Source organism: Alosa alosa, chromosome 20 (assembly GCF_017589495.1).
Source record: "Alosa alosa isolate M-15738 ecotype Scorff River chromosome 20, AALO_Geno_1.1, whole genome shotgun sequence".
NCBI classification, from domain to species: Eukaryota; Metazoa; Chordata; class Actinopteri; order Clupeiformes; family Clupeidae; genus Alosa; species Alosa alosa.
This window is the reverse complement of record NC_063208.1, coordinates 7,009,007-7,034,138: the sequence shown is the minus strand read 5'-3', so window position 1 is coordinate 7,034,138 and position 25,132 is coordinate 7,009,007. Positions and strand designations below refer to the sequence as shown.

Genomic DNA, 25,132 nt, shown 5'->3' with positions numbered 1-25,132 from the left:
TGCTTATGAGGCTCAGTGCTGCGTTGATTCGACGCAGGCGCGCAATAGCCTATTGTGAACAGCATGACAAACAGCAGTTTACGTTAGGTGTTACTGGTGTGTCGTTAGGTCTTTACTGACTTGTAGAAACCCCTGAATAGCAGTTTTTAAATTGACTCAGTATGTCTAGTGATGGTTACTTCATGTATTTTGCTTTTGGGAGCAATTTGTTGAAGGAACGGCTTCAGCTAAAAAATCCATCTGCGACATTTTATTCTACTGGTCGACTGAAGGTAGGTTAACGTTAACGTCACTAAGAGTGTAGTTTTTAGTTATATTTGCGACATGTCTTCCTATTGTTGCTGATTTAATCGTGTTACTATCAGAATGCAATATTAACCGGGTCAATAACAACTTGGGTGAAATATACCTCCTAGAATGTATAACAATGCAAACCTACTCTTGTCTATGAATAAATAGTAGCCTACGGCTGTGTTGGCAACTCGGCACAAATTTGTGAGGAGGACCGATGTTGAATTTTCCCCCGTAGTCTATGTAGCGTTAATGCTTTCTCTAACGCTCTGGCCTCATAAACTCCTGTGTCGTGTCAGTTACTGACCACTCACCGGAAGTTAGATATGGAAAATAATGTACAACTTTTGATAACCAGTTAAGAATTCGGTGATGCTACATCTAGAGGTTGAAAATTGAGTGTGGCCGTCAAGTCAACTGAACCTGACGGGTCCAGTTGTTGAATCAAAGTCCTGTAGAATCTTGTAGGAAAAGCTGATGATGTCACTTTGACACCCCGATATTGATGGCTACTTTCAGGGCATTGTGCTGCTCAGACATAGTAACCAGTCCCAGATACTCTCCAATAGTGTACCAAAAAGTGATGACGAGTAGCCTAACTGTCAAACAAGCTAAACATGGGTATGCTACTGAGTTGATGTTACATGTTGACCGAAGGCAGTGTTGAGCAGGATTTTTTAGTGGTCTGGCTCGGTGGTCATTGTAGCTATGCAGCAGTATGATGGGCTTGTAATGTCTTCTTCTCAGGATTATGTCCTGAGGTTTGGTTTGTGGGGAGAGAGGGTGCAGTGCAGGTGGAACGGCGGAGTTGCCACCATTGAAGAAAACCCAGGTGCAGAGGTGTGGGGAGTAGTCTGGAAACTCAGCAAGGACAACCTTGCCTCTCTAGATAAGTAAGTATGAAGTGAATATTGTTGATGTAGTCTAGATCTACTCCAAACTAGTTCTTCAGTGTAAACCCCCAACTGTCTTTTTACCTTTACTTCAGGTGACATCAGGTAACAGAAGGTACGAATAGTAATTCATGAAAGGGGGGTGTAGGCCTATCACATTAGCTGTTACGTACCTCATCCAAAGTGCATAAATGTAAATATAGATGGGTCATTCCACGTCAGTTCAACCAGGGCCCACGCACTTAGGTCTCAAAAAATTCTGAAAAAATTACCAGGTGTACCTATGTTACCCAGGAGACACACTGTAAAATTACTCTTATGTAAGATCAATACTTTCCAAGATACAGCCAGTTTTACAGGGGAGGGGGTGTCGATTTTGTTCGGCCCTTTTTTTTTTGTCAAAGTTCACAAGCCCACAAGCGCAAGAACTAAACCATGTAGGAGGCCCACATTTTGCATGCTGGTACATAAATAGGAATAGTATGTAGCAAAATCGTCACGTTTGGTCTGGATAATCCTGCATGGTCATAGCTGTCCCTCAAAGTTGATACAAAATTTTATTGGAGTGTTTGGCTGGGCTCTGTTTAAGCCTTCAGAAGACATATTTGTACTCAACATAGGCTCTTGATTTATTTTCCTTACTGAGATAAGTAGAAACACTCTCACAAAAGCAATAAACAGAAAATAAATCCCTTCAGGGTCTGAACAGCAGACCTCACAAGTCCTGAAAAATCATTTTGGTTCTCATTTTCAGAGCACCCAAACACCTTGTGGGAATATACAAAGATTTTTTTAAATCGTTTTTCTTTATTCTCCATGATCCCTTCTTTTTTGAAAACACCAATTTGACTTGTCTTATGCAAATCTTTCTTTTTTATTTTCCACCCTGAACATGGGCAAAATGCCCCATTGACATCAATATGTTTTATATAGTCACCACACTGCTACCTGTGGTTGTATAGAGTAACCTGTGGTGGATTTTGCTACATACTATTCCTATTTATGTACCAGCATGCAAAATTTGAGCCTCCTACATGGTTTAGTTCTTGCGCTGTGGGCTTGTGAACTTTGACAAAAAAAAGAGGCTGAACAAAATCGACACCCCCCTCCCCCTGTGAAACTGGCTGTTTCTTGGAAAGTATTGATCTTACATAAGAGTAATTTTACAGTGTGTCTCCTGGGTAACATAGGTACACCTGGTAATTTTTCAATTTTTTGAGACCTAAGTGCGTGGGCCCTGGTTGAATTGACGTGGAATGACCCAGATGTAGGCTACACCAGCAGTGAGATGTTTCTAGCCTACATAAGTTGTAAGTCTGTTGTTGCATCTTTAAATACTAAAAGTATACTAGCTCCATAGGCCTTTGTGTACGTTCTATGTCGTCAGGTTCATTTGCAGCCAGACCGGTTAGGTCAGGTTCATAAAGCAGATGTTAACCCCACCCCCCATTGTCTTAGAGAGGTTATGTAGTTGCACTTATTGCCCCGAGTGTTGTATGTTCATGAACGTACAGTACCCTCCAGAATTATTGGCACCTCTGCTAAAGTTAAAGTAAAAATGGGTATAAAAAGTAATCTGTTGGTGATTTATTGTAATCTCACAATGAAAAAAAATAGGAAAAATCCAACCTTGAAGGGAAGCAAATTTATTTTGAGAAAAAGGAAAATCTCATAAAGATAATATTTATAATGATAATAAAATTTTTAACAAAGACATGTTGCTCACAATTATTAGCACCCCTGCTTATAATACCTTTTTAAGCCTCCCTTTGCCAATAAAACAGCTTGTAATATTCACCTATGGCACCCCATAAAGTTGGAGAATACAAAGCAAGAGATTTAAGACCGTTCGTCTTCACAAAATCTCCCCAGATCGTTCAGATTCCTAGGTCCAAGTGTTGTATGTTCATGAACGTTCAGTGTTCAGTAAACCATATTTGTTTTGATCTGGACAATTGTTTTGGTTCATTGACTGATGAATGATCCAATCATGACCAACGTTTAGTGTCTTGTCAGAGATAGGTCACTTTTGGTGGTCACTTTTGAAGATTTTTTGGGGGACTTGGTGACCCCAAGATGACACCTTTGTCTGTAACTCTCCAACAGTGGTTCTTATGGAATTGTTTGCCTATCTTACCATCCTCCATACTGTACGTGGAGGCAAGGTAACCTTGGGTCGTTGTCCAAGCAAGTTGATTAGAACCATTTAATCGTTGTTTTAACTGTAAATATAGGCATTTTCAACAAAGTACCTAGTTTGTATAGACATTCCTTGACTTACAAATGTCAACACACTTTCTTTTTATTTAAGTTTAGTGTATTCTCTTGTCTTTTTGATGTTGAAAAATGACTAGAGGATTCTCTGTGTCACTTTATTTTAATACCTTAGTGAAAAAGAAAGCCATTAACTACTTCTGAAAGTTCACAGACACTCATGAACTTAAATAAGTTGAAATTAGATAGGAAAATGCTTCTGTTAGGTTCTGTATATAAGATTTTTCTAGGGGTGCCAATAATTGTGAGCAACGTGTTTTCGTTAAAAATATTTATTTCTTTATGAGATTTTCCTTTTTCTCAGAATAATTTTTCTTCTCTTCAAGGGTGGAATTGTCCTCATTGTTTTCATTGTGAGAGTACAATGAATCTTAATTTTTTTTTTATACCTGTTTTTAGTCAACTTTACCCAAGGTGCCAATCATTCTGGAGGGTACTGTACATGTTTTTCTCTGCTGCAACTGATTTTTTTTCAGACAGGAGGAAGTGTACAGTCCCATGGAGGTGAGTGTGGAGACAGACAGTGGACTGTTGGCCTGTCGGACGTACCAAATGAACAACTTCAGTGCCTGCCTGCCTTCTCCCCAGTACAAGCAGGTCAGCTGGGTTTCTGAGTTACTTTGTAACAAACTGTAGTGTAGAGACGTGCGCACATCTATAGACCCTTTCAAGAGAGTTCCATTATCAGCATCGTTGGCCCCACAAGGCTTCCGTTTTTGTTTTTATTGTTGAAAGGGTCTATAAAAATTCAACAGGTGCTGGATACTAGCACACAACGTATAAAAAAGAAAAGATATCCGCACACTGCCTCGTATGCTCCCACGTTACAACGTTTCGACCGCTCACTCTTCTCTTCTACACCACTTTTGCTATATTGCAATTTATTGGATAGTCCTATTACTACACCGGTAAATGGGTTTCTGTATTATTATTCTTTATTGTTTATATTTGTTGATGGTTTTGGGATGACACTTGTAAACAGATGTGGGTAGACTAATATGTAAATGTTTTATCCCTCTGTCTTCTGTAAGAAGAAGGTGTTATATGATGTTGACAGTCTGTAGATCTGTTAGCTCTGAGCCATGAAGTGGTATTATTGATAATGGTCACTGACAGAGATGTTCTTTTAGCTGCTTAAATATGTATCAGTGTGACTTGTCTTCTATGCTACCTGACCCACCTGTTTGTATGACGTTCAGATGGGATGTTGGACCAATTGGGCTCCACCCAGTCCCTAACAATGACTATCCTTACCCAGCATCTGTTCAGGTTTATACCTGACGAAGACCTGAGTGGTTGAAACGTTGTAACCTACCATTAAACTGGGAGGCAGCGTGCTGATATCTTTTCTTTTTTAAACTTTGTAACAAAACCAGACAACAACAGTACACTAGGAAATTTAAGAGCTCAAGTGGTAAATTCTTAAGTCATATTACATTCATTATCATTTGGAAGTGGTATGCCCCTGAAACGTATTTGGTATACTTTATTTAAGATGATAGTTTGGAAATACACTATCCATTGTTGTCTACTTCTACATGATACAAACTGCATAAAGCTTTGCATGTCTTTAATCAGGGATGTGCCGTATTGATGATGCATCAGAATCAGAATCATTTTATTGCCAATTCTTTTTTCTTTTTCCACAAGAAAAAAAACAAGGAATTTGACTTGGTGAAATGGTGCAGGACACATAAGAAGTATACATGTATTTGAAATACGTATTTCAAATGCAAATTTTTGTTATTTGTATTTTATTGGATTAAAGAAAATGGCTTCAGATCGGTAAAATGCTATTTAATGCCTAAGAAACAGAGAAACAAAATTAGCAGACTACAAACCATTTTGAAGCACTGCTTTTAGAATGTAATTTCTTTGGAGTGATAACATTTTTGTTGGTAGACTATTTTTTTTTTACTCTGATGAAATGCTATACAATGTACTTTGCAGAGCTCAAAGAAGAGTAAAGCATAGGCAAGGTAAAGGCTTTGGCGAATTTATTCATGGCTGTTCTGCCTGCTTTTCAGGTACTGTGCCTTGGTGCCCAACAGAACGGCTTGCCCCTGGAGTACCTCAAGAAACTGCAAGACGTGGAGACTAACAACTACAGCGGGCCATCATCCATCATGGACGAGATCAAACTTGTGATGAACTAGCAGGGATGTACCCGAGTAAGGAGACTCATGACGTCCGTTCGGCCTTCGACGTCCCTCCCCTGAAAATGGTGCCACACATCACGGCAGGAGAATCAGTTTGCTTTCTGATCGGTTTGTTCTCCTCCTCCCTCCAGAAATGGTTCTCATAGTGTCCTTTTTCTTATCTGATTTCTTTTTTATTAATGGGGGAGGGGGTCATTGGAGGTGAGTTGGAACAGAGGCCCTGAGGAACCAGTTTGGGTTTGCAGACATGGAAGGGGCCAGGCATTGGTTTGATTCCCTTGGACTGGAGTCCAGGGAAGTGTGTCAAGCACTGGATAAGTGTTAAGGCCAACGCCCGCTGGTGGCGCCTGACACACATCAAGTGATGCCAAAGTTTAGAGCTCCGTGACTCTGTGAAGTCCACTGGCGGCGTCTGATGTGCATTGACAAAGTTTAGACATTTGTTCCATCTCTTGAGCGTCAAATCCATAGACACGAATGTCGCCGCCAGTGGGCGTTGGCCTTGATGTTTTTTTCTTTCCTCATAAATGATCCATTGCACAAAAATGTATTCATAATGACGTAGACCCTCCAGATCTCTCAGGACATGAATGTTGTACATAAGACTCAACTCCATGAACAAAAACCTAGCTAGCACAGCTAAAGTTTATTTGAACAATCATCAGTGTCAAGTTGTACAGGGAAAATAACTCAAGTAGCAGCTCACACAAGAGATCTGAATCCTTTCAGAGCACTGTCATAATGCTTGTTTTTATCCCTAATAATGTAATCATTAACTACCTTTGCAGACCACCTGTTCTCTATAGAAATAAAAGACACAGACAGGACTACTGAACTGAATTAATGATATTTAGTAAATTGGTATAGTATTGGACTATGATCCATAATATTAATTTTAAACTCATCATAGTCATTATGTCACCTGTTATTGAAGTGTTCGATGATTTTCTTGCAGGTGTACATAACTTTGTTTTCATTTATATACAGTAAAAGTTTTTAAGCTGCAGTGGTCTTATTTGATTAAATGACTAAGCACAAAGTAAAGTGGTGTTCTTCTTTGGTTGATCTCGTTCGTGACATATCTGACACACGCTCGCACTCTCACACACACACACACACATACGCACAACATATATGTATATTACAGCAGCATATTTTACACAAAAGAATGGCACTTATTTCACACTGTACCACATTCCTAGCCTAGGGTGGCCTTTCTTGTCCATGGAGTCCATTATCTGTCCAGATGTGTTTACGAGCACTCTAGTCAGTGACATCACTGACTCGTTCTTTTGTCCATCAGAGGCCAGTTACGTTCCTACACAGATATGGAATGTAATGCTGCATACCTTCACCGGCCTGCTAGACAGACCGCCCGGTTATTGTTGTTGGGAATCATCTGCTACTAAAGCTGAGAGAGAACTGCAATGCTGTAATTAAACTGTCATTACTATCATTACATCATTTTCAATTGGCAACAGTGATTTACAAAGTTAAGATCACGTTAATATCTGATCATAAATATGTACATATCTTTCCCTGAAATCATCCCTTGTGTGTCTCTGCCCTTCATGCCGAAATGGGAATATCTCTGGGCAACACGGTTTGATACATTCATTCATTTGTCACGCTCTTTAAACCATACATATCCTCTACCCTGACCTATTCACTGACCCCAGACCATGCTGATGATTCAGGCCTGTGGTTTGGTCATTCAAAGGTCATGTAAAGCTCAAACAGACCAGAAAGGACCCTCCCTGGTCAGTGATCCAGCAACCTTGCTTTCTTTTGTGGAATGGAGTTAGGTTTGGGAGTGCAAAACCAACAACATGAAATCCCAGAGGATTTGCTTTACTAGAAGATGCTACGTTTTTGGCACTTTGGTGAGTCCTTGGAGCAGTGGAAGCCCTTTGTGGTGGCACTGATATGTCTTGTGGCAGGAGGGAAGCAATAGAGTCCAAGTGCCCTTGTGTCGCTGCCGGGTTTTTTGTGAAGAATATTCTCAGCTGTTCCCCAATATACAAAACCTTCAGTTGGAAAAAAACAGGTGTTATTTCTGAACATCCAATTCTTCAGAGTACATATAATTGAGTTGATGTCTTGCAAACACAGTCTCTCTCTCTCTCTCTCTCTCTCTCTCACACACACACACACGCACACACACAACACATTCTTCTTGCTTACCTCTATATGCTCTGTGTCTTAATCAGATGGGTGTTCTGGACAAGACCGGTTCACCTCAAACCACTCATCTATGCAGCTGTTGGACAAAAGGAGAAATATGAAATTGGAGACCATGAAAACAAGATATCACCAATCTGGTTTCAGTTATATTATTATGTGAATGCTGGGGTTTGCCAGGGGGTTGGTGGGTGATAAGTGAAAGTTTTGAAGACTTGTGTTTTATTACCCTTTATGATAAATGCAGAGACAAGGCAGGCGAGCAATGGTGTCTCCCTGGACCATGTCATCCAAGCATATTGTACACTCCCCAGAATCCTTTGCTAGGACGTCCTCTGTGAGAAACAGTGATATACATCAGGCATGATGACTAGAGACAAAAAATATAGATTAAGTTTTGACCGAATATATTTACAACAGCATGCAAACAAAAAAGGAAACCTTTTTTTTTTTATTTTACTTAACATACATTAATCAAGATAACTTTCTGGAACTTTCCTTACACATGGACCGTACAACAACAAGTATTTGGCTCTTTGTTTTTCAAGAATACATGAGTGAGATAGTAAGGCTCCCACTGGCGTAATAGTTAGGTATTAGGTTAGATTAGTTGCCATGATCATTAGCATGAAATGACCAGATGAGGGCGCTCATAACACACACCTCCTATCTCAATCACATGACTATAACACAAAACAGGCCTGGGCATGTCTTCAAAATGGAAGGAGAGGCCATTTATACTATGGGCAGTTGACTGGACCATGCAAATGCAGATTTCCAAGACACACGGCAGAGTCAGTTAACACTGACCCTACAGGCCATAAAACGTATGGCGCAGACATGACGAGGGCCTAATCATCCTGGTCATCTCCATAGTCTTCTCTATTGTATTACACCTGCTGAATCAGCTGGGCCAACTGGACAGGGCCGCTTGAATACTCAACCACCAAATACATTTAGTGTGTAGTTTTGTGTGGTGGCAGCAACACACTGCATGTGGGCAGATACCCTGAAGAAAATGGCTTTCACACAGGAATCAACCTTTATACTGTATTTTACTGCCTTGTTTATATAGAGTAGGGTGTATATTGGCTGGTTCATGGGGATTGCTATCCTTTGTGCTTTTTTCCCCCATCAAAAGTGACAAGTATGCTGACTTGTTACAGGGATAAGGCATTACTGAGCCAATGAAGTGATGAACCACTCCACGAACAGAATTAAAATTAAACTACAGGAGGTCAAAGTTCATCTTTTGCTAAGTGCTTGAGTGAGAAATAAGTGAAAGAGTATACAGTATGTGAGCCTGCCATAGTACCACACCTTGTGGCTTTGTCTTTTTATCTGGTGAAATTAATTCAAATTGAAATTATCCTACCTTGTATCTTTTTAAAAATATATATTCTATTTAATGGACTTCACTTTTTAGGGTTTTTTTTTACAACTATAGCCCTTTTATGCTTTTATTTATTAGTATACTTTGATTTTGTTTATGTAAAGCACATTGAATTACACCTGTGTAGGAAATGCATTATAAAAATAAACATGCTGGCCTTGAAATCCTTGAAATGAATAACTGGCACAGTAGAGCATTACAACAGTATTACAACAGTCAGATAAAAATAGAGAAAAATGTTGTCATGGGGACAGATACTATGACAAAGTATCAAACCAGAGATCATAGCATGGTGAGTGCAAAAACAAATCACTGTGTTGTCGGATCAATCTATAATACAATATCCTACAATACAAATACAGTATCTAACCCACTCCACCGTGTGTGTGTGTGTGTGTGTGTGTGTGTGTGTGTGTGTGTGTGGGAACGAGGGCCTCTGTATCATAATGAGTACTTGCATACTGTGTGTGTGTGTGCGTGTGTGTGCAGGGATGGATTACTGCACGGGCCTACTGGGCCCAGGCCCAGGGGCCCAAGGGGTCAGGGGTCCCTGAAGCCCAAGCCTTTGCATGGAATCATTGCCTCAATATCAACAAATCAGGATGTAGGCTATGAATCTGATTGAATTTAGTTTTGGCCATCCCCAAAATGCACCAGAATACAAGAAAATCACATCAAACAAATGAAACATTTTCTGGGGGAGGACCCCCCCCAGGCTGACCACAGAGGTCACTCAGGCAAAACACTAATCTGAGACGGAGTTAAAAGCTACTAGCAGAGAGGAGCAAGTACAGATGTAAAAATATGCACAAGGAAGGAGAAGAGAGAGAGAGAGAGGCAAAGAGAGATAGAGAGAGAGAGAAAGAGACAGAGACAGTGAGAGAGAGAGAGACAGAGACAGTGAGAGAGAGAACTTTTGTCCATCACTGTCTTATTATATCATCCTTTGTATTATGAATTGTGTCTGCCGTGTGTGTGTGTATTAATTGTATTAGTATGTTATTGCTTTGAAAAAAGGTCAATTGACCCTTCGCTAAGTTCTTGCCAACTGCCATTTCAATTTGAGGTTGAGAGAAAGAGAAAAAAAGGTTAGGGGTAGTGAAGGACACTACGACCTACAGTACACAAATCAAACAGGTTTACCTCTTCACCTCTGTACCTTTCCCCATTATTTCTCTCCTATTGACAAGGTTGAAGATACTACTTCACAACATTTGCTCCAGACTATTAAGCATCTGTCAATTATGATCTATCAAGACATCAGTACTCAAATATGGAACTTATGATGTACAATACTCAATATTATATTTAAGAATTTGTGCAAAAAATGGGTTAAATAGATAAATAAATATGGTATCGGTATCATTATATATTTAGGGAATTGCTTAGCCATGGCATAGACCAAGATTAAGAGGTAAAATAAGCTGTTGTTTGATGCAGTGTCTGGTGGCTGAGTGACACATACAGTTACTTGACTGCTCTAATCTAAGATGGACTGACAATTAATCCCCCAAAAGAAATGCCCAACAACACTTTTTGTACTGTTATACAGTTTGTGCAGTCTGATTCATTTGCGATGCTAAATAATGCTGGTGATATACAGTATATCCCTGCTGAACCCACACCTTCTGATGAGGGTGAGGCGGATGGGATGGTTTTATGATCTATGATTTATGAAAGGAAGTGAGCTCATTAGAGAGGCAGCTGCTGCTCACCGTTATAGGAGAGTCTGGGTTTGGTGAGACACATGACAAGGTGCAGGTCCATCTCATCAGACGGGACAAACTTGGAGCATACGGGACAGTGAAACCCTGTAGAGAGAGAGAGAGAGAGAGAGAGAGAGAGAGAGAGAGAGAGAGAGAGAGAGAGAGAGACATCTGGGACAGTGAAACCCTGAGAGAGAGAGAGAGAGGAGAGAGAGGAGAGAGAGAGAGAGAGAGAGAGAGAGAGACAGGAGAGACAGGAGAGAGAGAGTGAGAGAGAGAGAGAGAGAGAGAGAGAGAGAGAGAGAGAGAGAGAGAGAGAGACAGAGAGAGAGAGAGAGAGAGAGAGAGAGAGAGAGAAACAAAAAAACAATCAACATCTAACAATTACCATTTCACAATTGGCAAACAAAGAGTAAAATATTTAACCGAAAAGGCAAGAAAACCATATTACATTTTAAGGAAATCATTAATTACATACAAATGTGGTTAAAAAAATGTTGATTCCAAAATGTTGATTGCCTCTCCTTCTCAATATCCACAAAAGAGCGGCAAAATTCTGGCTTCACCTACAACATATTGAACCAAGCAGATACCACCATACTGCTGCCCTGCTGAGGGAGGGAAACCCAGAGAAGAACCCCCTAGATTACCTAATTAAAAAACATGGCTAAACTAAATTGACTCAACAATTGCTTCAAAATTAAAACAATTAGAAAAAAAATCGAAAGAAAATTACATTAACAAAAGGATAAAATTAAACAAGTAAGTAAACTCAATGTGTATAAATTAATAAAATCGCCACCTTAAAATTGCCACCTTATTTAACTCAAATTCAAAATTATAGCCTAAGCATAGAAAGCTATTGACAAGGTAGGCTAGCTGCTGAGTGTATATTCAATCCTGCCACATCCTGAGAGAACACCCCATGTTCCATGATCAGTAACATAATAATTCTCTTTCTAATAATTTTCTTTCTTTCTTTTTTCTGTTCAATTAATCAGCCAGGTGTTGTTATTATTATTACTATTATTATTATTATTATTATTATTATTACTATTATTATTATTATTATTATTATTACTATTATTATTATTATTACTATTATTATTATTATTATTATTATTATTACTATTATTGTTGTTGTTATTATTATTGTATTGAATGCTTTGGCAATGCTGTAAAATTTACATTCATGTCGATAAAGCTTGTTGAGTTGAGTTGAGATCGAGAGAGAGAGAGGAGAGAGAGAGAGAGAGAGAGGATGCCATAACACAAGACAGCCACTAGGCAAGCAAATATGTACATATTTATCCTCCCTTTCTCTCCTTTTTTTCTTTTCTCCATTGTGTGCTAGTGTGTGTATGTGGGCGGTGTGGGTGGGTGTGTGTATATGTGTGTGTGTGTGTGTGTGTGTGTGTGTGTGTGTGCTCTACTGTTCTATTATTTTTTATTATTCTCCTTAGTCCATGTCAATTGTTATTATTATTATTATTATTATTATTATTATTATTAATTGCTAATTTTTTGATGTAACTACTGCTTTGGCAACATTGTAACACTTACAGTCATGCCAATAAAGCTCATTGAATTGAAATTGAATTGAATTGAAATTGAGAGAGAGAGAGAGAGAGCATCATCAATAAAGTATAGAGATGAAAAGCTGAAAACTCAGAACTCAAACAAGAGGCATTAAAAGACCACATGAAATTGACTTGATTACAAATTCCACATGGAATTGTAAGACACTCATCCAACAGTACCAAAAGTACTAAAAGTATATCAGTTTGGTCGGTCAACGTCTCACAAGCCTAAGGTTCATGCCAGAGGAGGTAAGAAAATCCAAAAGTCTGCTACAGACGAATAGAGCAAAACAAGTATGTGATATGGGCCTATCTATTTTGGTTTGAGTTACTGCTCCAGACAAGCAGCTTTAGAGGATGAAGACTCAGACAACACTGCCCAGCTTACACATGAGGGCCCAGGGTGCATTGCATGCAAAACACATAGGTAAAAACAAGTACCATAGAACACACAGAGGATGTGGCTCAGGTAATGGAATTTGGCAAGTGCTACCTTTAACGACCTTACTATCCCCTGACTGCTTGCTGTGAACTATGGCTTCAAATCATGCTATGATTACAACTAAACTAAAACTATGGAGAATTCAATCGTAAAATGGCCTTTGTGGTGGAGGACCTGAAAACAAAGACACAAATCTCATTATATTGGCCGTATCACATTTTAGCACTCAAAGCCAAGTTGAGGAGAGCACTTTGACTGTAAAAACGAAAAGAGAAATATATATCAGATATATATCAGACTTGACAAAAGGCTACAAGGTCTTTAAAGCAACACAATGGAAGAATTGATATCTATGCCCCTTGGCATCAATATTTATCACAATTTAGCACTAAGACGGCAGGCTACCTAGTTAGTCAATGACTGACTAAAAGGTTCTTGATCCTACCCAATCAACAATGTTAGATAATTGGCAATGTCAGAGACTTTATTCCCCGTATTATAAGTTAGTGTGGCATCAGAATGAGTTTAATCTGTTATTTTGAAGATAAAAGAGCTGAACTGCATTGGGTGCATTGCATAAGGTTAATGTGTACTAGTACAATGTCATGTACTCAGCATGGCAAGGACCCATGTGACAAAAAAGGGGAAAGGTCAAAGAGTCGTAAAAAAAGAGGAATATTATGGAAAAAACCCAGAGTCATGGTCATGCATTTAACCTAGTGTGTGACCAAGGTGTCCAGGAACTTTCAAGGGGTCCAGCTCTTTCAGGAAAGATAAACAGTTTCTGCCTGACACTGCAAGAAAAATAGCAGGCATTGTCGGAATTTTTTATTTATTTTGCTTTCTTCCACCTCTCTATAGCCAGCAGACAATTCCTCTCATATATTCAGCTGTTATTATTATTTATGTGTTAAATATATCAAATCTGAACAAATCTTATTTTGTTGCTGTTACAAACTAATTTAGCATAAGTCAACGATGGGCTCAATATGTGCATGCACCCCTCAGTGACTAAGTAAACAGAGTAGAATGTTTTCACACATACACACACACACACACATAAACACATGCATACATACATGCACATACACATTCTCTCTCTCTATCTTGGTCTCTCACAAACACACACACAAACACACCTGTTTACCATCAGCGGCAGCTTGTGCCTAAGCAAAGATTAACAGGGAGAGAAAAAGCAGGTCAGCCAAGCCTACGCGACCAGTCCACCACCACTGACATGCATTAGGATTAACTCTTCAAGGCGGATTACTGCGCCAAGGCTACAAGCGCTACTGCGGCCCTTTCAGCAGAGCCGCCCTTGCGGGCACCATGTCTACGAGAGAACAAGAACAAGAGAGAGAGAGAGGGAGAGGGAGAGAGAGAGAGAGAAAGAAAGAAATAAAGACAATGAAAGGGGTTTACCAGATACCCATGCGATGGTCAGATAATTAACCACTAGGTACTGTATATGTATATAAGGGAGGAAGAACAAATCAAAAGTGAGAGAGAGATGGGGGAGATATTTCCTGATACCCATTCCATGGTAAAATAATTAGCCACTGGGTATGCACACACATAAGAGAGAGAGAGAGAGAGAGCATACATAAGAGAGAGAGAAAGAGAGAGATCAAAGGAGAGAGACACATAGAGAGACATTCGAGAGAGAGAGAGAGGGAGAATGAGGCAGGGAAAGGGAGAGGGAGGGAGAGAGAGGGAGAGAGAGATAGAGACAGGGAGGGAGGAAGGGAGGGAGGAAGGGAGGGAGGGAGGGAGGGAGGGAGGGAGAGACAGTAGGGCATTTCCTGATTCTCATGCCATCGTCTGACAATGAGACCGGGAAAGCAAAGAAAGAGATAGAGGGTTAGAAAATCTGGACTCCTGTACCCTGGTTTGACCGTAGGAACAGAGGTACTGAGAACCCAAGAAGGCCTTACTACAGCCACAGCCATACGGCAGGGGTCAGTTCCCAATGTAGTCCTTTAACTGCCTTTCAACATCTGCATGGGTGCTGATTTGGTGTAAAAAAAAACAAAAAAACAAAAAACAGACCATGTGACAAACGTACTGTAATCACTAGTTCTACTTCAGTTCACCTACTGACCGGGAAGCAGTTAGCATTAAGATGACAGACATCAGATAACACAGATCTCTGTCTGTAGCCTATATGACTATCAGTCGGTGTATGCTTCCTGATATATGGGACTTTTGGGTAAATAGTTACACTAACAATCCTCCATTTTCCCTCACAAAGCTACAAATATCATGTCCTCAAAGCTCTTCAAAGGCACTCATATTCAACTAAATGTATCCCTGGAACCCTACGTGATCAGTTGGTGGATACCGCAGTAAAGAGCCATTCATTTCCCATAATATGCAAGACCTTCAAATCATGTTTCTGCTACTATGAATTGCTATGAAACCTTGTTGTCCCCTCTATTCAATTTGTCCTTGTCTGGTGTGCGAAGAGGTGTGGTTGTATATGAACTGGAATGTGTGGGACAGCAATGTTGAGGTTACCACAACAACTATTTGTATTTCTATACAGTTCAATATTCCATTAACTGGAGTATGGTGTGCTGTTCTAGTCTGTCGAACAACTTTGTGTGTGGGGTGGGGGTTCATATCTGGAGCACGGTGAGAAATTTCTCAGCCAGCTTTTGGAGTGGTCTGACTCTTGACATTTAAGGTCTCTCTCTCTCTCTCTCTCTCTCCATCCCTCTTTCACTCACATGTAGTCACAATAGACATAACATTCCTTTGGCAGGGCCCTGATTGCTAGAGCAGATGGCTGTAAAAAGGGTAGGCTACTGTTCAGAGTACACCGTTAATCTAATTGTCGTCTCAATAAAACCATATAACTTGACATGGCATATCACTTCCCCATTGTGTATGTTGTGAGACAGCATTTCATATGAAAAGATTGTAGTTAACCTGCACCACGCACAACATAATCACCAAAAAGTCGATAAAGTCATTCGCATGTGAGACTCTCAAAACTGCACACACACTCTGACCAAAAGCCCAAGATGCTCTCATCTGCATGCCGTCATCACTTGAGCGACAGGCAATCGTAAAATGTTGGTTACCCCACCCCAACCCAACGACAGCCATCCCACCAATAATCAAAATCTGTTATAGGTCTACCCCAGCTTGCAGCAAAATAGGTCTGTCCCAGCTTGCAGATGATAGTGAAACAGATGATAGTGAAAAGTGCATTCAAAGTTCATTACCGACATTATGGGAAATTATTTTTATAGACGCCATATTAAGTAATAATTACCACTATCTATCCCAGACAGGGAGTGGAAAAGCCATGGCCCACTGAAAGAACAGTACTTGGCAAGAGGACCGTGAAGATGCTCCTTGTAAAGCAAACACTCTGTCCACGCCATATTAACATGCACTTGTCACATCAAAGTCTGATCAAGTCAAAGATGTAGATTCCAAAGTGAAAACACACTCTAACAAAAGAAAATTGGCATACACTGTAAAAAATACAACTTGCCTTTAGTACTGCCAAATAACTTCTGACTAAACAGAACTCAAATAATCAAATAGTGTAGTAAAACTCATTATATCAAGTTTTCTCAACTAATTTGGCAAGTTCACCTAACAAACTTAAGAAACTGAGTTGACTCAACTTGTATAATTAAGTATCTAGTAAGAGAGAGTTTTTTTTTACAGTGTAGTATGTCAAAATCTCAAAATGTAAGCAAGATAAGCAAATGCGTGGCGGCATCCATAAATAAAATGTGCTTGCTGACACTTTTGTTTGGGGTGTCATGTGAGCACATCGCTCATCCTGTGTTGGTCATTGATAAAGTTGTGCGTCTTGGACTGACCCACTATTTCTTGTTGCAACACACACTGACCCGTGACTGCTTGCCTGCGAGCCACCTGCCTGTTATCATGCCCTTATCTGTTTGAGATGGTGGTTTTAAGGCTCCAATAGAGTCACAAACATACAGTCATGTGCAACAGTTTTCTGTGTCCTTGTTTTGATTGTCTTGAAGGTAAACCATTTATGGTCACATATCTACCATTCTGCTCATTTATTATGACATTTAGCAGAGAAAGGTACTGTGTGTTTGCTTTATAGGCATGTGATATATTTTGAGATTATAACTGAGGCATACTGTACAAAAACATTTGTCTTTTTGCATTTCAACTAATAAGCAAAAATCCAAATTTCTGTTCATGTAATTTTGTTCTATCAATCCAAAACGTGCTATGTTTAAAACATTTGCTGTCTCAAAGGTTGAGAAATCTACAAAACCCTTTTAAAACATGCCTATTTATGAATGCGTGAATATGCACCAATGTTGTCAGGATATGCACAAGGCTAAAGGTCTGCAGAAAACATGTGTCTGTTATATGTTGCTACATTTAAAATGTTTGAGTGATTTTCATTGTACTGTTGAGACAAAGCCATTATGATCAGATCTTTATGACGCATGGATTTCCTTACCTCCAAGTAGGTGCGGTGAGAGGTGGGCTGGTAAGGATCCTATCAGGAGCCTACTCCTGCCGGGTAGATCTGTCTCTCCATCGGTGTCATCGCTGCTACTGTGATTCCCACCGCTGTTTGGTATATTAACCGCTGCTTGGTGAAGTGAATTCGGCCTGGTACCTTGGTTGTATCTGCCCCTTTGACCCATTTGTGAAATCCCCGCTGTGCCTCTCAACCCAGCAGTCCTACCTGCCCCGTTACCAGAAGTGGACGAAGGGACATCCGAGCCGGAATAAGCTCTGACCCGACCGCTGTTAGCAGGAATGCTCTGTTTTGGACCCATTTCTGTAGTTTCAGGTGTGAGGTCTCACCTGACTGCTGTTGACGACTCACACGCAGTTGGGATCAGTATTATCTGTGGATCATAGGTTACCCGACATAGTCTGTGGGGTTGAAGGAAACGAAGCAGCTACTCAAAATAAACAACCCAGCGATGACAACTAGTGAGCCTATTGCCGTTTAAAAAAACGTAAAAGAGATTGTGCCCAACGGTAAAAACATAAATAAATATCTAACCCTGGTTGACCCAAATAGGTGAGGCGAGAAATTCTTAGCGCACTTGTTGCGCTCCTCTCTCCGATGTCATGATCTTCAGGTATTACCAAACATATCCCCAAAAATCTTGTTTTTTTCTGTCTGTCGTAAGACAGCAAATAAAAGAAAAACTGACTTCCGAGTAGCAGTTATGAAAAAGAGGAAAACAAATGGCAAAGAAAACGGCGAGGTTTAAGAGCGTGGAGGTTCGAGCTGTCTACTGGAGGCCATCGCGCTGTGTTAAAAGCTGGGATTGCCCTCCTACTGTATGTGCGTCAAGTGACGTCAGCGCTGGACTCAAAACTCCACAACAACAGACAGCAAAGAGCTTTGCACACACACGGCACGTTGCCAACATCAGTAACAAAACATGGGATAAGATACGTCTACTTGAGTCATTTTATCAGGTATATAAGTAACAATAACCCCTCTATTTTAACATATGTAGGCCTAGTAAGTAAAAAATATCACTTCACTTCAGACAAATAAGAGAGACAGCAAGATTATTGCCTCCAAATAGTTTATATTCAAGACTTTCACATAAACTGGACAACATAAATCACAGAGTCTTGGGGGAGAAAACTCGGGTAACCAACTAAACAAGGGTTGGAGAAAACAACCTAACATTCAAGTTACCTGAAACGTTTAAACAAACCATTTGTGGATTTTTTAGGCATGTTCTCAAAGGCCATGGGTCAAAAAACTACCGCGAAAGCATCACAGTGCACAGACTCAACAATGTATAAGAAACAAACAAACCAAATGTTAAAAAAGACATTCGACCCATAATATATAATAACAATATTATTAATTATTAATAATAATAATAATAATAATAATAATAAATACAGGAAAAACAGCAGCTTCAACTTGTGTTACCACAGACGTACACGCAGTGGGCCTCTCTTGCGCTGTTAGGCTGAGCATGGACAGGAAGACAGTGCATATGGATGAAACAGAGAAAGGTGGCGGGCTGTGTCAGTGACTGCGCTTACATGGACTTAGGTATGCCAGTTATGAGGCTTATCCTGGTTTTGATCATATTTAGAATATGATGTTTACATAAACACAGAGACACCTGGTTATTAATATCCCTGTATAGCCTCGCCTACATGATAAATACTAGTATGACATTTACCAACAATAGAGTTCTATGTATGTAGCCAGCCGCTGGGATAAGGTGTATAAATGGAACAGTATCCCAGTTTCTTTCAGAGTACTCCGGCAAGCATAACCGGATTTCTCAAAACCAGGATACGGGCCTGATGTTTACATGCGCACAGGACACTCAAAAAAAACCTGATGCTAACTGAATACTGAAGTGCACCTAAACGCAGTCAGTGTCAGGAGAGCACCAGCAGCTAAAATCAACAGGCCGATTTAAAGTCATCGGCATCCAGACCCACATCGCCAGCTGCAGCCTGCGGTGATCCTTGCAGGATGCCATTGGTTTGTGTTGGTGTATGATCATGTCTCTCAAGTGATGGTTGCGTTGTGCTGCCTTATAGCTTGTTCTTGCAGTGTACCAAAGTGTTATAACGACAGTGCGTGTATGTGTGAGGCCATAGCTATATACTTTCACGGAATGTTCCCATTTTATATTTTTTTTAATTCGGCACATCTTTTGGATGGCTGTGAATCCCACCATTGTGCCTTGTCTCAAGTGGATGTGTTTTGACATTGCCTTTGAATCGTGATGCGACAAGGACATATCTGCTTGCTTTGGTGCCTTCCTCACCACCAGTACTGTCAATGCAGCAAACATCATCAGAAGAGCCCAATAAACCAGTTGGGCGTGTCTTCAGTGATCAAGCAGGAATAGCATAGTGGTGCACACTACACAGGAACTATTCTTAACATCTCGCAGATGCAATCAGTCAAAGTCAGTGAAGCCTTTGATCAAACTTGATCAAAAACCGATGCCTGTCTCTCAGGTGCTACTGATATAGCCTTTCCCCACAGCCATACGAAAACACAAACACAACATAATCAAAAGCGTCTTCAGTGACTTTCTAAAGGAATCACTTCATCATTACTCAGAGGACAGAGAGAGGAAAAATGTACATACAGTCTCTCTCTACTTCTTAATCACTTTGTATTTTCAGCATGAACTATCCTGCCTAAATCAGTGTTTAGGCCACTGAGCCTTGACAACCTCAAACAATAGCAGAAGAGTTCCCTGTACTGTAAGCAGGCAACCGTTAATCATATTTCCGTCTTTTGTTGTGAGTGTTAGTAGGGTTTGCTGAACCAAGTAAAACTGCTACCAACATACTACCCTCTGTGTTAACATACTCTACATGGTGCAAATTAAAATGAAGAGAGAGCAAGGATGGGAATTAAACTAATTAGAGGACTTAACTATTTAAAGGGCATGATCATACACTTCAACAGGTTTCTGTGAATACCTGTTCCCAGCCCGCTATATGTGCTTGGGGTTGTTGTGAGTGTGTGTGTGTGTGTGTGTGTGTGTGTGTGTGTGTGTGTGTGTGTACATGTGTGTACATACGTGTGTGTGTGTGTGTGTGTGTGTGTGTGTGCGTGATTTCAAGACAATCATCTGACCTGACAAGCACAGAACTTAAATGTGGACAAAAAATATACATCTTAAGTTCAACTGAGCATTTGTGCAAGATAAGAGCTAAGCACAAAACGTCTCGTCAGAGCATCAGCTTACAGTATGTGTGTGTGCACATATCCGAAAGTACCGTAGTGGAGGATAAAACCTGGTGGTGAAGAGAGGGAGGGAGCACAAGCATGAGGCAGGGGTGTGGAGGGGTGACAGACAGTCTGAGAATGAAAGCGAACGAGAGAGATATGTGTGTGTGTGTGTGTGTGTTTGTGTGTGTGTGTGTGAGTGTGTGTGTATATGTGTGTGTGTGTGTGTGTGTGTGTGTATATATGTGTGTGTGTGTGTGTGTGTGTGTGTGTGTATATATGTGTGTGTGTGTGTGTGTGTGTGTGCACGCGCGTGCGTACGTGTGTGTGTGTGTGTGTGTGTGTGTTAATTAGCGGAGTATGTCTGGGTGTTTGGCAGGGGGCAGGGTGGAGTGGTGGTGGTGGTGGTAGGGGGCTCTTTGTCAGCCATCACTGTTGGCTAACACCCATCTGCTGGTGGTCTGTCTCGGACTCGTCCTCCACGTCTGCGTGATACTGCTCAAACGTGTCCTCATCCATGTCTGGAAGACCTAGGAGCTGCAGCAGGAAGGAAGGGTTGGGTTCACAGCGTTAGCTAATATACATGCAACTGATATACATGCAAAAACCTGATATGCATTCCCAATATTTGTGGAACAAAACATTTGCATAGATGCACACCCCGTTTACAGCAAAGCTACTTCTACCTGAGTAATAGGATGGGACAGCAGCCAATCCAAACGTGAGTGAGTGGGTGTGTGTTGTTGTGTAATTCTGGCATACAGTAATAGCTGTTTGAGATATATCTTAGAACTATTGCATGTTACTATGCAACCTCAACATGGTGAACCCCTACACAAAGCTGTCTACATGTATACAACTATTGTTGTTCAGTTCCATGTATTCATTTAGCAGACACTGTTATTCAAAGTGACTTATATGTCGACTATATTACAAGGGATTACACTGTCCCCAGAGCAACTTGGGGTTAAGTGTCTTGCTCAAGGGCACAACGGTGGAAGCCGGGAATTGAACCCACAACTTTTCAGGCTACTGCACACTAGCCCAGCTACTTAACCACTATGCTACCACCACCCCCAAACACTAAATAAAAACATGACATTCATCACATTCTGTCCATACTTCTGACGTGATTCAGAATGATTCTTAGTGAATCAGCAATGATACTCTGCATAATTAGCACATAATTATTTATAATATTTATTATAAATAATGATCATATTTGGCTGATGATTGCAGTCACTTACAGGCCTAAAGGACCTGAAGACCTTGTCCAGGACCTCCAGCAGAGTTTTCTTTCCACAGGAGGAGATGTAGTCTTGGGCCAGCTGCAGGAAAGGCAGGCAATCTTCACTCTCACTCCACACATGCTGTGGAGAAAGAAGGGAGAAAGTGACAGAGGGAGAGAAAGAGAGAGAGAGAAGAAGACGAGGAGGGGAAGAGGGGTAAGGGATAAAGAGAATGGCTAAGTGAACCCTGTCACATCAACAGTTGCATCTTAGTCACGTAGGGTACCCCATACATGAATAATAAACAGACCAGAGACCTGCTACAGTGGGGAACTGCATGACAAAAATGTGTGGTCAGGGCACATTATTCAACTTTGCTGAAGTCTGCAGTTCGAACCTCTCTCCTCAAGTACCTCTGCTCTCTCTGCCCTGACACCAGATTCCCAAACGCTGCTGGCATTTCCTTTCTCATAGGCTCCAGTTGTTTGGAATCCAGACTCTCGCCAGTTCTCCTCCTCTCGCTAACATAGTTAGCAACTACAAATTACACACAGTGGGCCTTGGAGTAGCCTACACATGAGAATTCAGCAACACTCTTTCAACAACCGCGCCCTACTACAACTATCTAACACAACACAACTGAGTGCTCATATTGTAAGTGTTTGAAGAGATTGCACCCTTTGACAGACAAGACGAACCTAAGAGGGAGTAATTGCCATCGTCACCCTCTGCATTTGGGCCATCATTGGAGCTACGCTTGACTGATACAGTGCTATCCGTTTCAAAATGAATCATGTTTCGGCTGAGAATCAATGGGCCCCATTCATCTCCTCTGTTAATGGACTTTTTCAAGGGGAGACAAAGACGACCTCTCTCATAATATAATTACTCCACTGGGTTCAAAGCAGAAGCAGTGTCTGCAGGGAGCAGCAGCGAAGCTGAACCCATTCAGTTGACACACGGCCATAAGACAGGACTACGACACTGCATTGCCTGCACGGCCTGCACACGCAATGACAGCATGGTAGTAGGTCACCGGTGAGAGTGCTGTGCTGTCAAGAGCGTGTTGTTTACTGAACAGAGGGAGGCAGAACAGTCAGGGCATAAATAGAAGAGCGCCCTCTGGTGGCTGGAGGAGAAGGCGCTCATTCAACGTGTATAGTCAGAGACTTTCTAATGAGGAGACACAGCACTCAAAAACTCCTCCATAGAAATGCATGGGGTTAGTTTGTAACGCCAATATGGCCGTTGTCTACATATATAATCCCACCCCTTCCTCGGCAAAACGTTGACATGTGAATACATTGAGCCAATCATGTGGTGTGATGTGAATACATTGAGCCAATCATGTGAACTCGCAGCTGGAGCAAGGTTGGTGTGTGAAGCCTTGCGCACGCGCATTTCTGCCGAATAGGATGCCCGATGAGTGCCCAAAAAGCGTTGCAATATGGCCGCCGAGTGGAGGGACTTGCCTAAAAGGACTTTGGTATAGTTCAGTGGTGGCCAAACTTTTCATGGCAAGAAGGCGTCCATTTGAAGATGGGAAAAAATTGTGATCCTGCAACACCAAGGTACAAAGATTGTGGCACTCAAATAGTCAACCTTTAATAATAACAAACAAATGTTTAAGTTAAACCTGAATATTAAATATAGCATATATTGCATTGCATAAATACTCTAGCTAAATGAAGCTGTTGTTTTAACTGATCACGTCTGGCCGCAGCCAATAGTTTCATGGTGAGAAGACACATTTAAGCAAAACTTAGACATGACAAGAAAGACATGAAATAGGATACTAAAGGCTAACTGATGGAGTTTGTTATGTGCGTGTTTATGGATGAGGAGTGCTGTTTAACTCATTAAGATGGGAGGGCTTGTTTTGCACACTGCTCTTAAAGGGATATTCCACCATTTGGGGAAATGCACTTTTAGCTCCAGCTCATTGAATCAGATTTGACTGTTAGCATCTCTACTATAAGCTAACAGTCTAATCTGATTCAATGAGCTGGAGCTAAAAGAGTTACTGTCAGACTCTGAGAACGGCCGGATGAACTGGGGAAAGGTAAAACTCAACAGTTTAACTCAAGGGGAGGTGAAAAATGAGTGTAATATCCCTTTAAGACTTTGCCTTGTGTTTTGAGTAGTCCCTTCAGAGCAGCCACACCCTTGGTGGCACTGAGCCCACATCAGCACTGCATGTGACACCTACTGAGTGAATATGTGGCACTTCTCTGCAAGTACTCTACATACATAAGCGAAAGGAACAGTAATCTCACTGACACTTAACAGCAACTTGGTTGGTGACTGCAACCACTTTATGCGCCTGCATCCACCACTCACACAGGGAAGATGAGAGGCCAAGTGGCTGGCCGGTCGGGTATTATGACCAAAGAAGGGCTTTCCTTAATATTCAAATCTTGCGTGCATATAATATTATTATTATTATTCTTTTATTATTATTCTTTACTTTTTAAACTATTCTTTGCCCTTCTATGCTTTTATCAGCTATTCCTGTTTGCTTTTGTTTATGTAAAGCACATTGAATGACCTCTGTGTAGGAAATGCGCTATATAAATTAAATTGACTTGACTTGACTTGACATACATATACTTCTTTCTAGTAATTCTTCTGCGCCAGACAATGACGGAAATATAGAAACAGCCGTGTATGGGTGAAAGAGCTGTAATTTGATAGACAACGGAGCCATATGGAGATTGGACTGGCACTTGGTGGAGATCTGACTGGACTCTTTATGCTCATGGAGAAGTGCTGATTTTACTAGACCTGTATGTGCGTCCACTTCACGTCCAGCACAAGGATATCCTTAATGCAATAAAAGTCACAGCCACCCTTACCAACATTGCTATCATTCTCTCATTGTTATCACTGATGATACTTCAGCTGGGGCTACTTCAAGAATCTCCACAGAGTGCTGTTGCTCACTGGGTGTTTGACTAGTATCACTATCACTGAGTAATCATTATATGTTGTTTTATTAATTATTACTTTTTAGACACTTTTAAACTATTGCCCTTTTATGCTTTTATGTATTATGATCGTGTGTTTTATGCTTTCTTTTTTATTCTTTACTTTTTAACTATTTCAAACTTTGATTATTGCCCTTCTATGCTTTTATTAGCTGTTACTGTTTGCTTTTGTTTATGTAAAGCACATTGAATTACCTCTGTGTATAAATAAACATGACTTGACTTGACTTGATGAAAGTGCAACAAATATGCGCCTATACTTTCCCATCTAAAATTGCCATTTCACAATAGCAAG

The 25,132-nt window shown here is 40.7% G+C and overlaps 3 protein-coding genes across 3 annotated transcripts in view; 1 reads left to right on the top strand and 2 right to left on the bottom strand.

Moving 5' to 3' along the window:
* The first annotated feature begins 59 nt into the window (after nt 1-59).
* Nucleotides 60-6,661, top strand: ggcta (gamma-glutamylcyclotransferase a). The gene is made up of 4 exons (XM_048229775.1): nt 60-272; nt 1,039-1,184; nt 3,935-4,055; nt 5,486-6,661. Exons 1-4 carry the CDS (start codon nt 162-164, stop codon nt 5,612-5,614), a joined length of 507 nt encoding a protein of 168 aa, XP_048085732.1. The 5' UTR covers nt 60-161; the 3' UTR covers nt 5,615-6,661.
* znrf2a (zinc and ring finger 2a) lies at nt 6,229-18,218 on the bottom strand. Its single transcript, XM_048229773.1, has 5 exons — nt 17,388-18,218; nt 10,907-11,002; nt 8,028-8,133; nt 7,802-7,877; nt 6,229-7,644 (listed from the first exon to the last, which is right to left on the bottom strand). Exons 1-4 carry the CDS (start codon nt 17,710-17,712, stop codon nt 7,820-7,822), a joined length of 585 nt encoding a protein of 194 aa, XP_048085730.1. The 5' UTR covers nt 17,713-18,218; the 3' UTR covers nt 6,229-7,644; nt 7,802-7,819.
* A 248-nt stretch (nt 18,219-18,466) lies between these two features.
* Nucleotides 18,467-25,132, bottom strand: part of mturn (maturin, neural progenitor differentiation regulator homolog (Xenopus)) — an 11,327-nt gene continuing 4,661 nt past the window's right edge. The window contains exons 2-3 of the mRNA XM_048228918.1: nt 21,869-21,991; nt 18,467-21,158 (exon numbers count right to left, since the gene is read on the bottom strand). Coding sequence (XP_048084875.1) covers nt 21,051-21,158; nt 21,869-21,991 — 231 coding nt within the window. The 3' untranslated portion in view covers nt 18,467-21,050. The remainder of the gene's footprint in view (nt 21,159-21,868; nt 21,992-25,132) is intronic.